The 18,480-nt window shown below is 37.2% G+C and overlaps 2 protein-coding genes across 2 annotated transcripts; both read left to right on the forward strand.

The window, feature by feature from the left end:
- Positions 1-4,952: 4,952 nt before the first annotated feature.
- On the forward strand, positions 4,953-9,434 carry LOC126803826 (carboxylesterase 1-like; the record flags this gene model as incomplete). Its single annotated transcript, XM_050531555.1, has 3 exons — positions 4,953-5,094; positions 8,617-8,771; positions 8,870-9,434. Coding segments are annotated over 3 exons (300 nt in total), but the record flags the coding sequence as incomplete, so codon positions are not given.
- A 776-nt stretch (positions 9,435-10,210) lies between these two features.
- On the forward strand, positions 10,211-11,311 carry LOC126804142 (carboxylesterase 1-like). The gene has a single exon (XM_050531919.1). It carries the CDS (start codon positions 10,239-10,241, stop codon positions 11,238-11,240), a length of 1,002 nt encoding a protein of 333 aa, XP_050387876.1. The 5' UTR covers positions 10,211-10,238; the 3' UTR covers positions 11,241-11,311.
- The last annotated feature ends 7,169 nt before the right edge of the window (positions 11,312-18,480 follow it).

The following is an 18,480-nucleotide window of genomic DNA, read 5'->3' on the forward strand; positions in this document are numbered from 1 at the left end:
TTTTCATTTCGGATACCCCGTTCTGCTCAGGTGTGTAAGGATACGTTGTTTGAGGAACAATCTCATGTGTTTTAAAGAACTCATGAAAGACACGGTTCACATATTCCCTCCCCCCATTGTCAGAACGAAGAACTTTAATTTTGACATGGTATTGTGTTTGGACATTGGTATAGAAGGCGTGAAAAGCCGGAAAAACCTCATCCTTGGTTTTAAGAAAAACAATCCATGAAAGACGTGTGTAATTATCAATAAATGATACATAGTATCTCATACCTGACATAGTAGGTTCTTTTGAAGGTTCACAAACATCATAATGAATTAATTCAAAAGGAATAACGCTTTTATTAGAAATACTAGAGGAATAAGTAGCTCAATGACTCTTGCCCAAAACACATGTTTCACAACGTAAAGTTGACTCATCCACACCAATAAACAAAGTAGGCATAGATTTTTTCATATTATTAAAAGATGGATGCCTTAAGCGACAATATCATAACCAAACTTCACTTAGCTTATCAGAAGTGGAGATTAACGCGGTCCGGGAATGTGCTCCTGGTTTCTCCCCTACGTATGTTTGTTCCAGATGGAACAACCTGCCCCTCAGATATCCCTGGCCAATTAACTCTCTGATGAGAAGATCTTGAAGTATCACATACATGGGAAAAAATGTCACAGAGCATTTAGCTTCAGTATTCAGCTGTGGGACATATATCAAATGATGAGATAAAGCGGGTACACATAGCACATTATGAAGTTCTATTGTGGAAGTAATATGAACTGACCATTTTCCTAACACATGGAATGCCTCACCATTAGCATTAGTAACATAGGGTAATGGTGAAGAGGATAATACGGTAAAATAAGATTTGTCATAAGTCATATGATCTAAAACACATGAATCGATAATTCATGTATTAGTACCAACAAAGCTAGAAATATTTAAAGCCATACCAATCTTACCACGACCAGCTATTGATGTTGTGGTTATTACTCCTCCGGCTGTATGATGATCATGTCCGACCATATCATATATATCTGGTTCTTGGACCAACTGAATGGCTGCATTGCCTTATGACGATAATTAGGCCTTTTAGGCCTAAGATGAGGATACAACTTCCAACAAGTCTCACGGGCATGGCGAGTATCATTGCAATAAGAGCAAGAAGGACGGGGCTGATTCCCAAAGCCTGGTGGTGGTCCTTGCTTATGAAGTGGAACTGAATTTGATTGCTGAAGGAGTGGTGCTGGGGATCTTGCCTGAACAATAAGGCTAGAAACTTCAACTTGTGTTTGATTAAGGTTTTCCTGCTGAGACTCGTCCTTACAGATATATGTGAAAGTTGTGGTTAGGCTTGGGGGTTCTGTCATTTTGAGTAGTTCTCATTTAGCACTGTTATGTTTTGCATCAAGACCTCTCAAGAAATGGTGAACTCGTTCAAGCTCCTTTTTTCCTTTTGGTACCAAACAATATCCTCTTAATTCTTGATCTTACAAGGACATTTCATATCAATCTCAGCCCAAATATTCTTCAGCTTGGTGAAATATTGTGCCACTGGTTGCCCATTTTGTTGTATTGTTGAAGCGGTGCACATTAACTCATGCACCTGTATGAAATCAGATTCATTAGTATAGAGGTCTTCCAAAGTCTTCCATATTGCTTGCACAGTATCACATGCCTCCACCAGGTCAACTATATCCTCATTCATAACTTTGTATAATACAGACATTACAATACCATCATCATCTTCCCATTTAGTGTAGGCATTGACATCATCTTCACTGGGGGCTTTAGCTACCCAAGTTACATGCCTCATCTTATGCATTCCTCTAAGATGAGCTGCCATAATTCTTTTCCATTTACGGAAATTGGTTCCATTGAGTTTGACCCCCCCTAAAGGAACTACTTTTAGAATTCTTGACAGATACTTCAAACTTCTGAACATCATTAGCCTGCAAACTTTCTTCTGTTCCAGAACCCATTGTAAAAAAACAATCAACAGATCTGTAGTGTTGCAGCGAAAAATAACGATAAAAACATGCTTCAGGTGAACCTGCACTATCGGTGCACTTGCACTGACAGGGAGTACTTGCACTGACAGGGATAAAACAGGCGAATCTGCACTGACGGTGTAAATGCACTGAAAACTAGTTGAACACTGAAATCAGGTTTGAATATTGGAATCGGATCGTTGAAGGCTGCAACCAAGTCGGATTGATTTCTTCCAAGGGGACGATGGCGTCTGCACAACGGTGCTTTCTCGACAGCCTGGAAGATTTTGAGAAAGGAGTCGAACGATCTAGAGGCTTCGACTACGGGCCTCAACAACGGCCTGAGACAGATGCCAGACGACATGCTCGAAGAACAATGCTGAACTTCACACAATAATACCGAGACCTTTAACACCGTCTGACAAAACACCAATGCCAGACGTACACAACTCTGATTTGAGACAAGAAAATCCTAACAATGAGGTTTTACTTGAAAAAAAGAAGAAGAAGAATGAAAGCAAACCCTTTTGGATGTGCTCTAATACCATATCAGATATAATAGATGAGTGTTATTCATACAAGTTTAGATCATACATTTATAGGAATCATCTAATATGAACACTTAAAACAAAAGTCAATTACTACAACTACATAAATACATATGTTCATAAGTCAAGAAGTTGTTGAGCTAACAAATCTTACAATCCACGACAGCATATATATACCTCAATGTATAAAATATTCCAAAATATTGATGGTCAAGGGACTACAACAAACTCGTCAATTAAACTCTGCAGTAGCTTGTATTCTACTTCTGCAAGAGAGAAAATGACATATCCATGGGTTCTTCATTGCATGATTCTCAAATAATATTAATAATAGAATTACCAAAGAGAATACCAGGAAAAATTTCAAAGCATTTAGGTGGAATAATGTCGAGAGTACTGTCTCATGACTCTCATTAGTGATGTAAGATTTTGTGTTGCTTGTTAATCTCTATATTCATTGTGGATTGTTAGCAGGATATGAGAGACATAAGGGAAAAATACAAGATCCTTCCGAAGACAGGCGAAAAAAGAGCTCGCCAACTGATCGATAGATTATCACTTCCAAAATGCATGAGCCATACGGTAAAAATTCACATGAAGACAAATAGCTAGTGAAATGATGCGATTAAAACTAATACTTCTGTTCTTAGGGTTAAATTTACAAGAGTTGGATTGGGCTAAATATATACATATAAATAAATATATATATATATAGGCATTTGGGAGACCTTGTGAATTTTTGGCCCTGTGCCGGCTGTGCGTGTGCACACATCAAGAGCCGGCCCTGCTGCTAGCAAAACCTTGTTGCTCTGCCAGCAGCCAACTGTGTCTCCAATTTAGCACCACTGCACCAATATGTAGCCAGCAATTGCTGCACTAGTCAAATTTCACATACTAGAATGAGTAGTCTTTAAACATTCATTAATATCTCGTAGCTACTATTCGAGGGTGTGATTCCTGACTCTTTCAACTAAATTTATCAACCAATACGATGTTTGTCCAGTAAAATGCCTGAATATTGTCTCCTTTTGGTAGAGCATACACCTACAGTTGCAATATTCATGTAGTAGAGACTGAAAATATATATAAGCTACCAAATTTTCTGGCTTTTCTATCATCCAACGGGAACAGCAATAGCCTGTTAATGGAGCATAGATAATATGTTCTTAAGAATTAGGCCATTAGGGGGACCTTTTGGGCTTACGATTTAATTTTGTTTGTGGCTTGACCCATTAGGCCGCGTTGAGACCCAATATCACTTCCATATTTTGTAATTTTTTTTTTGTCGAATCTCAAGCTCTTACGCTTGAGGATTTGAGGTATTTAAATATGTGGTGTGTGTTTTTCGAAAATATATATGTATATATATATATATATATGTGTGTGTGGTGCGCGCGTGTTTTTATTTTGTCTCAATCAAATGATGTTATTCATATTTCATCCAGAATAATATATGTATTTCATAAATATAAAATCTACTAGTATGCATAATTTGTCTGCATGTAATGTTGATATTGTTGTTTTTTTGTTTTTTAAAAGGGCGTGATGTTGTTTTTCTATTCACTGATCATATATATGAGGATTTAGTGCTTGATGCGTGTCAGTGACTAGATTAATTGAAGGACGGTTTTTCAGTATTTGCCCTCCCACAATTACTATCTTAGTTTTAGATTGATGCTGAGACGGTGAGACCTATTTCATTTATGAAAACTAGTTTGTAGTCTTGTATATAATTGTGATCGAATTGGCTAGCTGCTCGATCTATTGACGTATGAGATTTGCAAACCAATATAATCAACAGCAAGTTCCTTCCAGAGAGAACTTATAGCAAATAATGTAGTATTATTTCTTTTCTTCTGGACACTTGCACTCTTGCAGTGAAGGTGACTACTGGAAGTCTGGAACGATCTAATGGCATGGTTAGTTTCAATCAAAGTGGACCACTAGTAGTATATGTAGCTATTTGCTTGTCTTGCATTGGTAGTCGAATAACATTGGTAACATGAAGCTTTAGCAATTAAATTAACTCCCCGGCTAAATAATACTATATATATAAGCATAAATTTTAATGCTAAATAGTTCTAAGTAGTTCCGCAATGCATATTTCTGCCCTAAATGTCCTTGTACATCTCTGTTTGGACATGATACCAAGTCGAAAGATCCTGTTTTGAAATGTGACCTACTTCATCTTCTCAATCAATGAAGTAAAATTCGATATAAGAAGGATACAAAGAAGAAAGACAATGTATAAAACTAAGAATATTGAGCCGTCTCTATTACAGTATTACCTTCAACCAAAACAATTTGAACCATGTCAAAAACTGAGCAATTGAAACCCAACATCAGCTCTAATACAGATGAAACATGCACGCGCCACATAAAATTTCCAAGCACCGAAGCGGACTCTAACTTGTACTCTCCAAAGACATCCCTGTAAACCCTGCGACCCAAACCATGGTCCGGCTCTTCCTCCCCCGGAATGTCCTTGGCTCAAAAACCAAACTCCCTCTCATGTTTTACTACCACGGTGGTGGGTTTCTATTGCAGCGCAACCTCAGCTAGTGGTGGAACCAAGATTTTTATTTATTGACGTCTGAATTTAAAGGTGGTAAATTAGATTGATTTTATTCTACTTAGCAATATGTCAAATGTTTTTTTTTGTATTATTTTCATCAGAAAGTTTACTAAAAGTTTATTCAATGTCACTAATCACAAAGAAATAAAAATTCATTAATTTATGACAATAGTAGTCTATCAATTACCCAACATCTATGGTAATTTTTCCTTTTTCTGAATCCAATCATATAGAACTAGAATGAACACACACCATGTAACACCCTGTAACTTTCCGACACTTGGGACTCAACGTCTCTGACATTTTTCCGAAATGTCGAGTTAGTAGTTTGACACTTCGATGTTAGATCACACGAATAGTAAAAAGTGAAAAGGTTAATTTGTAAAAGTAAAATCCCCAAATTTTCACCTTATACCTCCGATTGTGTTTCTGGCCACCATGAGTTAGTAAAAAGATCATTTTAACCCTTTTGCTCTTAGTAGAAAATTATCTTTTTATTGTTTACCGTTTTACCTAAATACCCTTTTTACGGTTTTATAAATTACATTTGTTGTTTTACTTTTAACCTTGAGTTAATTTTGGTAAAACCTAACTTTAAAATATGGCAAAAAATAACGTAACGTCATGTACGATCAAACGTTAGTTCTGATTTCCGCCCGGTTCAGAAATCAAGAACTTATTAACTTAGAAATTGTGTCGGAAATGTAATAATAGCCCATGTTGTGATATCAAATACTATCTAAATTCTTATAGTTTTTTTAATATCACACGGACATCAAATTCGACGATTATTGAGTTTCTCGGGTTTTGATCGACTATGGTCAACTTGGTCGACTTGGTCAAATTCCTAGTCAACCTTTTACTTCTCCTGGTCAAACTAGGAGAAAAGGAGAAGGACAATTTGACCATGATAATCGTCACATTTTCGTATTCGAGTTGTTTAAACGACTAACCTTTTATCACACGAAATTTAGGACTTCATCGCTTAGAGCACAAGGATCGAAGGACGAGACATGGACTTCGACACTGCTATGTTAGGTAAGGGGAGCCACTCTCTTCCGGGTCAGTGATTTCTAATTGTGTAATGCTCTATTTGTTTACATTTCTTGTGTTTTATGCCTATATCCCCATTTTAGTCTATGCCTTAAGATTTACATAATATTTATTGTTTTACTAAGGCTAGACATATTTATTGAAAACATATTTGTTTTGTGAGTGAGTAGATCTAAAGTGATGGGGTTTTGGGATACTGGTCTAGGACCCCTCGGTGTCGAAACTGTGAAATCTCCAGAGGGGCAGTGCCATGTTACTTTGTTATCTCTTTGAGATATATCTTGCACGCTATTATGAATTTTAGGGTATTGTAGAATTGACACTCTCGCTTTCTGATTGTTATTTTAATAATAAGGGCAGTTAGCCTCGACTTAAGAGGTGATTAGTTCACCTCCTAGTGGTTAGGTTCGGTCACCAATTCATCGGAAAAATTCCGTTGATTATTATTATCAAAATATTCCTTTTGTTTTGGTGTTATCATTTGCATATGAGTTTTTGCCCAAAAATAAAATATCATCTTAATTTCTATCTCTTATTGTTTTACTTGAGCACTCTAAATATGTTTTACATATATGAGTATTACCGCCTTTTTTAGTTTTCAAACTTGTTTGGGTTGAGTTTGGCTCTTTCCGGGTTAACGAGGACGAGTGCTCACCCTTACATTTTTAGGTACCTTATCTAATTTTGAGAAGTTGAAGTTAGGAGTTTAAGATGTGGTAGCACTTGGCCTTTCTTGCTCAATGTTTGTGGTTCATTGATCGAGTTCACCTCCGAGGAGTTATTTATTTGTTCGATGGTATAATTATCTTATTCGATCTCTGTTTTCTCTTAATTATTTGTTGGGTTGCATCCTTATTTTCTTAGACTTAAGTTCTATTTTTTTTGTATCCTTAAGTCTCATACCACCTTCCGTAAATTTTAAAATGGGTTGTTTGTTTGTATATTGTTAACTCCTTTCCATTTACGTTGTTCAAGCTAGTCCTGAAAACGGTCCCGGGATGTGACACACCCGATGAGTGTGGGGTAAATTTATTTTACAAAATGTTTAAAAGTTTTATAAATAAATAGGGATTAATGCAAGTACCTTATTGCAAATGGTAGAGATAAGATTTGTTCACATAGTTAGTTACTGGAGATATGGATGGGTAGTTACCTAAGAAGCACGAACACGCCACCCAACATGTGTATCGCTTGTCCGACACGGGCACAGACAAAGATATGCACGGACACATCCGACACGCGAATTCGTTTTTAGACACGGATCAGACATGCAAACTACGTAATGGACACGCAAATAACTAGGACACGTTCTCTCTCTTCTTTTCCTTCTCTACAGAACCAAACGATTGAGGCGCAGCGGAGCTCAGTGTTATTTTTTGGGTCGAGGAGAGTGAGGGCGAGAGGGTTGACAAAGATGGTGGAGTTGAAGGAGAATTTGGAGGGGACTTTTGCTTTGGTGGATTGGCGGGGGCGATGGTGGAGAGGGAGGTTGGCTAGGTGGATCCAGATCGAACTTTGACTTCATCCCATGAATGTGATCCAAAATCGACAACATCTGTTGTCGGTATAGTGAATCTAACTTCAATCCATGAACCTTGGTTTGATAGAAAACTTAATAACAGGCAGAGTGATGCCCTTGCAGTGGTCATAGAGAACAGGTAGATTGGGTATGGGTGTTGATGGTAAAGAGGTAGATAAGAAAATGAAGAAGTTTTCATCAATTCTAACAAAGAATAAGAATTTGGGTGTAGAGGCGGCAGAAGGATCAAAATCTTTGACAAACGAGTCACGTGCTCATGTTTCCAACCTCATTTAATATTGATTTTCCCCATTATAACTTAACCATACTACCAAAGTATTATCTTACACATAATTTCCTAATTTGGTATATATAATTAGGAAATCTGGGTTGATATATGGTGTTTTAATTTAAGAAAGTATGTAACTTATTTTCCATATCTTTTTCTAATTAGGTATATATAATTAAAATAATATTTAATTAACGTGTTCACCACGTGTCCGTATCCAAAAACAATTTCATTTAATGTATCCACGTATCGAATCGTGTCCAATACGGATACTTGTATCCGTGTCCATGCTATTTAGGTAGTTACTAAACATATGAGTGATAGTTATCTAAATTTTTTTTTATTATATGTTGTTTTGTAATTTGATTATTTTATCCACATCAATTTTCTCAGTGTTGTTTTTTAATATTTCATGGTTAAAATAGAATTTTTTTTGTTTTAGTTAACAACTAAAGTTTGAATGATAAGAGTATAGATAATAATCATGTCAATGGTAATCAACTAATCATACATATAAATGATATAATATATCATTCTTATAAAGTTTTTTATCACTATATCAGTATAGTATTGGGAACTTGTTAGAACCAATGGGTCCGGACCCCTTGGGCTTGAACAAAGTTCCGCCCCTAATCGACCTCAGCAGTTTTCCATGTGTTTTGTTCCAACATGGCTATGGAACTCCGAGCTCTTGTTGTCTCCGTTGAGTACCGTCTCACCCCCGAACACCGCTTCCCTGCAGCCTACGAGGACGCCATAGATGTCTTGTACTGGATCAAAACCACAGAGAAAGAGTGGGTAAGTGAATTTGCAGATTTCTCAAGCTGTTTTTTAATGGGTACTAGTTTTGGTGGAAACCTAGCTTACCATGCCGGGCTCCTTGCTTGTAAAGTTAGTGATCAGCTTGTGCCTTTGAAGATCAAAGGTCTGGTATTGCACCATCCTTTTTTGGTGGATCCGAAAGGACCGAGTCGGATCTGAAGATGGAGCATGATCGAATTTTGCCACTACGGTCAAGCGAGGCAGCCTGGAACTTGGCGTTGCCTGTTGGCGCTGACCATGATCATGAATATTGCAATCCAACGGTAGGTAATAGAGATGATATTTGGGAATCTATTTGGGCCGTGGATTGTACGCAGGATTTTGGTTCTCGCTTGTTATGGAGATGGGGTTGGCGAAAATAGTAGAGGAGAAGGGTGTGGAAATACGCGACCCGTCTAAAGCTCCGGGTTTATTTGGCGTGTTGAAAATTTCGTGCATGTGAACGAGTCGTGCCTATCCAACTAGAAGTAAAGCTTGGGGCCTTGGAAATATGTATGTCTTGGAAGAAAATGAGGATGCTGCCATCTCTACAATGATGTTTGTATTGGTAGGGCATATTAATTTTGATGGAAAAAAAAACCCGATGACAAATTAATGAAATTATACCGAAGCATATGCGTCACAAGTTTTCTTTTTCTTAGACAATAATATTTGCCTACTTCAAATGATGAAGATTATCAAGCATCACAACTTTGAAAGTAAGATACCTTTTTATATTTTTTATTAATTGTATATATCAACTAAGTTCATGACTTCATCGATCTAGAACTAATTATCAAGGGCTGGGTCAATTAAGATGATTAATTTTAATTATGATCATAATAGTAATAAGCAGATTTGAATGAATGCAGGGGGTTCTTGCGCCTGCAATAGCAGCAATATCGTCTCATGATATTATTGACGTACTGTGCTACATTTATCAACTAGGATTTATTATAGAGGGTGACTAGAACATGTTATTTAGTATATATCAACTAAGGTCATGACTTCATCTAAAGCAAGGATTCTTGAACTATTAGCAAGGGCGAGGTCAATAATAATAATAATAAGATCTGAATGAATGTTGGATTCATGCGTTTACAATCTCGTCTCATGGTATTGACGATGCTACAACTATCAATAAAGATTAATTTTTGGGGTGACTAGAAGTCTAGAACATGTGTTAACTGTTAATATCTAAATTACTAATATTGGAGGAGTATGGTAGATTGGTCTGACTTTCAATGGGGGACTATATATTATGTGATCAACAGGACATTAGAGTGGCTGTTAAGCTAAGTTAGTGATTTCAATTCTGCTAATTATCATCAACTTGAGATTGTTTATTATTTGGAAAAAGTTTAATGAGCTGAGGAGACCACTATATAATATGGACGCCCATATAGGTAACATGTTATATAAAATTTAAATCCAATCAATCTCAAAGCTTGGAAACATTCAACAATGTCAAATGAAAGGGCAGCAGCGCCTACAGAACCCAACTCCGGCGTTGATCCTTACCAGCGCCTACAGATAGCTTGCAATCCTGACGGCAGCATCACGCGCTTGTTTAACTTTCCAGACGCGCCGCCCTCATCTGATCCGAAGCTTCGCACTCCGGTTCTATCCAAAGACATCACCATCAACCAATCAAACAACACCTATCTTCGACTGTTCCTTCCCCACCATATACTGGACCAAACCTCACCGCCAACTAATAAGCTTCCTCTCGTCGTTTTCTACCATGGTGGAGGTTTCGTATTACTGAGTGCAGCCTCCACCATTTTCCATAATTTCTGTGCCAACTTTGCAACCGACGTCCCTGTGATCATTGCATCCGTCGAGTACAGGTTGGCTCCTGAGCACCGGCTGCCGGCGGCGTATGATGATGCAACGGAGGCCCTTCAGTGCATCAAAAACAGCCAAGATGATTGGTTGAGGAACTACGCGGACCTCTCCAAGTGTTTCCTAATGGGATCCAGCGCTGGGGCTAACATAGCCTACAATGCAGGACTGCGTGTCGCAGCTGACGGCGATGACCTCCTCCACCCCTTGAAGATAAGAGGGCTGATACTGATCCAACCTTTCTTCGGCGGTATTCGAAGGACCAGCTCGGAGTCAAGGCTAGTGAACGATCCTGTTTTGGCGCCTAGTGTCTGCGACCTCATGTGGGACTTGTCATTGCCTATTGGAGCTGACCGTGATCACAAGTATTGCAATCCAATGGCAGGTGGCGATTCGAATGGCTTTGATCGAGTGAAAGAACTTGGTTGGAGAGTTTTAGTGACCGGATCCGATGGAGACCCGCTGGTCGATCGTCAGATTGAGCTGGTGAAGATGTTGGAAGGAAAGGGGGTGATAGTGGTGAGTCAGTTCACTGAAGGAGGTTATCATGGAGCGCAAGATGTTGAACCCTCCAAAGCAAAGGAAGTGTTCGTCCATGTTAAACATTTCATATATCCTTGATTTGTTGAACCGTCCTTGATCCGTAACATTTTTGTTCTTTCCAATAAAATTTCGTAATTAATATTGAGATACATATAATCTTCATGAGTTCATCATGTATGAAGGTGTATAATTATATGTTTTTATGCTCAAAACAATACTTATTACGTAGGATGAAATTCTTGCTTATAGTGTAGAGGGCATACAACTATCAAATTGGGTCTGTTTCATAAAACAGTTACTGATGGGACGAAAAATGGGCCTCGACCCTCCCATTATTGTAGGTTTGTGATGGGAAGCCCACAGACTTTATGGAAGCGTAGAGCTTTGATCAAACTCATCTTTTTTGCTAAATGAACTTGGACACTTGATTATTGGAGAAGAACACTAATGAGTGGCAACAATGCTAAAGACAACAAAGAGCCACTTGAGTACTAAACAATGATCAGCAGAACTACGCATTTCTGATGCCTAAGGTAGATCTGTTGAAGTTATAGATCCATGAACCCAATACAAAAGAAAATCTAACTTATATATGGTGGTGAATGGTCAACCACGCACATTCAATATTACTATCTTAGGAATGGAAACTAAATTCCATATTCGGAAAAAATCTGTAGAAATAGTCAAATAGTCAGGCGTGGGGTATAAGACTCAAGTTATAGAGATTATAGCCCTCAATTCACCATTCATTCATCATAAACGTCCCGACGGGGGCAACAGCTCTAGTTATCTTCTTTCCCACAACCCCCATGACTCCACTTTCATCTCCATTTTCATGCCTGTATAAAGTCTTCCGGATTATAACAGTCCATTTCAATGAGGAATATGTTCTATTTTTTAACATGAGGAAGCAGTTTGACAATATGTTGGTACGTTCCTACCCGATCGAGATGGGAAAGAGGGCCAATGGGAGCTTCATTAGAGCTGTAGACGACGTAAAGATGACAAAACGAAGTAGTACAGATCGAGGTTTTGAAAACTATGGCTGGGAAAAAGGGAGGCAGGGCCGCCGCTTGCCCACGCCACCGGTGGCCACACATGCAACAACAAGCATAGGTGGTGGTGGACCTAGATATACTATCCACACCCAACATATAGTTGCATTCCCACCTCCAGGCTCCAGTTGCTCATATCCGGTCGACTATGAAACAAAAGCACCAAGAAGCCTTTAATTGAATGAAAGCGATCTCCCTGATTGATTTTATGGCCGGACACCTAATTGAACATACATGTGACAAACTCACAAAACTCATGCAAACTATGACAAATTAGTGTTCCATCTATACGATTATGAAACCCCCAATAGTGCTATATTGGAAGGTTCGAACTCTCTAATACTTGCATGTTTTTACTCGATCCATATGTCAGTGTGACATGAAAGCTAGGATTGTTCTGCTTGTAAAGTACAAACAAATGGTTAATTAAAAGAATCAATATCACATACAAGACCTCCACCAACAATAAGTTCTGATCGAGCACTAGTATCTTTGAAACCCTAGTTTATCGTTCTACTGTTTTGAAAGCTTGGCTTTCATATACGACACTATCTCTCTACATGTAATGACGTGTAGATATGGACTTAACTGGTATTATGCGCGCGAAACTAATCGATCATGCAATGTGATAAAAGCAAACAAAGTGAACTTAAAGAACTGGAAACAAAACTAGGTCACGCAACAAAATCACCATTCTCATTTTGAATTTAGGAGTAACGTGCAGTGGCGGATCCATGAATTTAAATCGGGTGGGACTTGAATTTGTCTACAAAACTTTTTTCAACGATACTCTAATATAAATTGAAAATAAGCTTAATAATCATTCAATTGTATCACAAATTAAATAAGGTACATATACAATCGTATTGTAATACAAAATATATCGATGCAAACCTAGCTCAGCTAACTAAATTTTACTCTATGAGTATCTGAAACCTCATATTTCTCTATCACAAAATCATTACTAATGGAATCAGTATATTCATTTTCAATGTGAAGGACCATACAATCACCTAAAAATTCTCTTTCCATTTTATTTATAAGCTTATTCTTGATGATATTTATGGCTAAAAATGTGTTTTCAGTTGTTGTTGTTGTAGATACTGGAATTCTGGAAGAGTCAAAACTAGACAGATTAATCTATAAAGTACGAGAAATAAGTTTGACTTCCTTGTTTGAACTAACAATGTGCATCGCTCACATATAGAAGTCAAATTTCGAAATTTAGCATCACTATGCATGTCTTTTTCATAGTATGCACACTCTAACCAAGACACCAAGTATGTTTTATTATTGATACATCATGGGCTTGAACAATATAAGTGTTGGACTTATAATTTTGGCATTTTGGGTAGGACTAATAGATTATATCAAACTCTAATTATCTCATGTTAACATGTATATTATATGTAGATTTTTTTTTTCTCCCTAAAATTTTGGGTGGGACTTGAGTCCCACTCTCTCTTTCTCTAGCTCCGCCCCCGGTAATGTGGCGAAGTCTAATCCTAATCAAACAATAATATGAATCCAAATTATCACAATAATAATGAATGTCTAAATCTTTTTGAAACTCTAAATTAATTTCACCTTTGTGCTTCTCTTCTACAATTATCACCTAATTACTTCCATAAGTTGGAAACATAATCCATAATCAAATTAATCGTTGTAATCATCATTTTTTCTCATTCAATTCTATCTTGATAGAAAAAACTATAAGGAAATTAAAGAGAAATACAGAAGAAAACAACGTCACACAAATAAACATGTAACATGCATGCATGTGTATCGTAGTAAAGGACTTTTCGCTAGCTGAACTGAATCGAAGAAGATAAGAAATCTGAGGGGCGATAGTAATGCATGAGGGCTTCCTCGTCGTCTTCCCCGTTGCCATCGATATCGAGCACTACGAACTCAACTGCATGCTCATTTTCATTACAGATATTGATCGACCACACAGTGTACATATTTCTAATGCAAAAGACAAGAAAATTGGAAGAAATAAGATTTTGTGCGATTGATTAAAAGCCATTATCTGTGTAGGACATCCTGGCACGCAACTTTTTTAACAGTATCCTCATCTCTAAAAATATCACCTTAATTATTATTCCACAGAAACGACGTTGTATCCCAACTATCGATCTGATCATATATGATATAGTGTGATCCTTGTCGCCAAGTGAAAATGGTTCAAATATGTTTAATTAGCTCTCCGTCGACAATAAGACATTCAAATATTATCACGATCGAGCTTTATCAATTAAGAAGAGGATACGGTTTCTACTCGCATTAGAGCATATGCACCCCCATCCTCACCATCACACCACCAATCCATCAATTAAATTGACTCCATTAATTATTATTTATTATAAATTACATTTTTATAATAGTTTTTATGAAGTAATACAACCGTCATTCTAGTAATTACTATTAATCGTTTTAATATTTTATTTATTAAATTTAAAAATAAATTTTAACTAATTACATAATGACACGTGTTATTATTATCCACATAATTGTATTTCATATATGTGATTTTCTATATATTTAGCAAATTTTACATGTATGTTTAGTTTTTTTTCTTTTCTTATGTGGTTTTTCTTTTAATGTTTTTATAATTTCTATTATATATGTTCATAAATATAAATTCAGTAATCAGATAATTGTAATAAATTTGTTTTTAATGAAGAAATTCATTGTGATGCCTACATTGTGAGAGAAGAAGGGGCCTTCGAGAAACAAAAAAAAACAATAAAAGGGGAGAAAAAGAAAAGAAAACAATTGAAATTGAGGGGAGAGGGTTGGACACGTGCAGCCGTGAGGGTTAAAACACAAAAGAAAAATGATACTGTGGAGTGGGTCCCACCAACTGATGGCCTTCACACCAATTGCCTGCCTCTCTGATTATTGCAACTCCATCAGTGGGTCCCACACGAATTCCCATCTGCGCTGGATAATTCCATAGCATCAATTGAGCAATTTAGGCGCCTTTTTGGGCGATTGCCTCTCCGCGGTGGAGTTGCTCTTATTACCATAGTCCTACATGGACAATGAGAATGAGAGAAGAGGAATGGTACATTTTAAAACATATGAGTAGACCTAGCTAGAGCAGGAACTAGGTTATTTTATCTGTCGGACAATAGCTCGAGAGGGACTAGAGTTTGTTTTTCTTGGTTTTAATACCTGCTATATTATCCTTGCTGATTGATCTCTTGATTAGTGTATATATTAATGAATAAGAATAATAATTTTTTTCGTTTTAGAACTAAGAAAGGGTAACAAGAATAGGAGAATTTTCCACGTTTTACCTAAGCAAATAAAGCAATCCACCGGTCCAAGTAAATGGTTACGATCATGCACTTGAGGAAGAAGAGCGAGGCTGCGAGGCATGTGTTGAGGTCTTTCAGGACAAGCTTATTCTCATGCAGATGCAGGCTAGGGTTGCATGTAAAGGCAGATGTCCAAGTTTGCGACGTCTCGTTTTTTTTGTCGATATAAGAGAGGTGTTTCTTGGAGACAATGGAGGGTGAGAAAACTAGAAAATTTTATGTTATGATATTCCGGTATGTATAAACAAAGGCCTAATGGCCGTGGTTGGAAGTTATTAGAACGGGGAAATCGAGCCTAGCGATCTATGGTGGTGGCCGTTCGGGTGGTGCGGAAGAGAAGAAGACAAAGGAAGATACAGATAGATATAGTGCGAAGAGCAGGTGGGATACCATGAGAGAAATCCGAAACTTTGTCGTTTAAGGGGGAGGAGAGAATAGTTTTGAAACAGTTGTGGTTGCAAACACAGAAACAAAAAACTGCATATTAATTAGACCTAGAAAGAAAGAAAGAAAATGGATATATATCGGAAAATGAAATGTTGAAGACAGAAGAGGTCGAAGGAGGGGGTGCGTGTGGTGTGGTGTGGTGTGGTGGTGCCAGAGCAAACTACAGATGGTTACCACGTGATGCGGGCCTTTTGGAGCCGAGTGCGGGGAATGGGACTGTCATTGTCCTTACCTCTGGCGGCTGTGAGACCCTTAACCTTATTCGATTCATCTAAAATATCCAGCTCTCCTTAACTTGTTCTTCTTCTGGTTTATTTGGGGTGGATAAGTTTCGCTACTTCTCGCATCATTTGGAGCCAGATAAAACTCAGAAGAAAAACCAAGCCACAAATATGAATGGGTAGGTTAAGCAGTTTTGAACACTACATGGGAAGCCAACAGACTTGGTGTATGTACGTTGCGAATGAATTTGGATGACATATACCTAGCTAGCTTCAACCTCATTACCCATATTTGGATGACGACATATCACATCATAAGAACAAACAATTATCTTATACACCTTCATTCGCTATTCAAGGGTAGCATCGCTAGCATGCCTCATATACTATGACGTCCTATACTTATAGTTAATATGTTCTATCTCGGACGGGCAGTCAGTTTCCGGTTGCGTTCTACCACTTTTTTCTATAGAATTGTGGGAGAAAGCTAGTCGATCATATAGCATCGTGGGCGAAAACTAGTCACCCCAAATCGAGTTTCGTAGAGGAATAGATACCACCTGATCAACCTCTACTTAATTTGTGAAGACGAAAAAATATGTACGTATAAGATCAATAATTATCTCCCTTAAAAAATTTACGTGGGCTATGATCATCTTGCTCTATACTACAGGGAAAAAATGGAATTTTCTTGGGTACCTCGAGGTATATGATGCCCCATTTATTAATATCACAATAAATTTATTGTTATTGTGGTAAAAATGGTGATATTTTGAGTAAATATAGTTATATTAGTTGTAATTATTTCAACTATAACATTTTACAAGATTATTTATGTAGTAAATTTAATTTTAGTTATTTATGAATATAAAAAACACATATTGTAATTTTATTCTAAATGTTGTAAATTTAGTTTAATAAAATTATAATTTTAGTTCAAAAAGTTGTAATTAAAAATATGATATACCTCATGTTATTGTAGACGACCCCGTAAACAAGTACAACTCCTCCTCTGCCTTAATTTCAAAATCATTGGTTTAATGTTTATAATACCATCGGAAGAATGTTATAACATTTAAAGACAAACATCACGACAATTGCATAGCTAGTATTCCTTTGCGTTCTATATATATATTCCACAATCCTCCAAATCTCCAGGTATAAAATAATACCAGAATAAATCCAAGTGAACATCAAAATTATAGTTTCTTCTTGGAGACAAAAGAAGCTCTGTCAATCCCTCGATGGATTCTAGCATCCTATTAATCTGAATCATCCATTGGCGTGGGGCAAGTCCTCAATTGGAGTTTTCTGCTGCTTTTTACTCTTTTAACCTACACCCCTATACGTCTGAGATCTTTCAATTAAGGAATTAATTGTAATTGGTTACTGAGATCGATCACTAATGATGGCTTTAGCAGTAATAATTCTAATTTTTCATGCAACATATATACAGAGTCCTTAAGAAGGCTTCTCTACTAAAGTTAGTCGTAATATGAAAGAAATCGAAATCACTTATTCATCTCTCTTTAGAAAAGGTGTTTAACAAAATCATATAACTAACTTATTCTATCGTTTGAATCGTGTTAACGATTCTCGATTAGACTGATGTTCGCATTAATGATATTTTAGAAGAACTTTATAGTTTTACTATAAGAATACCTCATTGATTAAGATATCACTCTAATATATCAACCTACTACTATATGTGTTAACGTTGTGATTACCAGATGGGTGGCTGATCACACGGTTAGTTATTAATGAGTGTTAGTTTGACACAAGAAGTATAGTGGTTCACCTCCCTCTCTTGGGGTAGGCTACGTCCACTTGAATCCACTAGTATAAGCAAATAGCCTTGGGTTATACAAGTAGTGATCCCCCCCTAAGTGGGATGATGGGTTCCTTTTATAAGTGAGGGAACCCCTCTCATTTACATATTCTTCAATGTGGGACAAGTGCCCCTCTAGGCTTACTATGGAGTCATCTTGATGAGGTCGGAAAGGTGACTTCCCGGTGGTGTCTTGATGAGTTCCGACTATCATTGGAAAGCTTGTATGACGAGGTACGCTATGAATATCATGATTGAGCCACATAGTGACTTGTAGATCCGCCTAGAGAGTGATGCTTATGCTCGGTGGCATGCCATACTAGCTCTGTGCTAGTAGGGGTGCCAACAATATGCATGATACATGTGGTTGAACGTATGCTGAAGAGGGGGAAAGATAATAATTAACGCTAATTGCTATAGATAATCTTTCTACATAATCAA

This window comes from Argentina anserina, chromosome 7 (assembly GCF_933775445.1).
Source record: "Argentina anserina chromosome 7, drPotAnse1.1, whole genome shotgun sequence".
In the NCBI taxonomy this organism is placed as follows: Eukaryota; Viridiplantae; Streptophyta; class Magnoliopsida; order Rosales; family Rosaceae; genus Argentina; species Argentina anserina.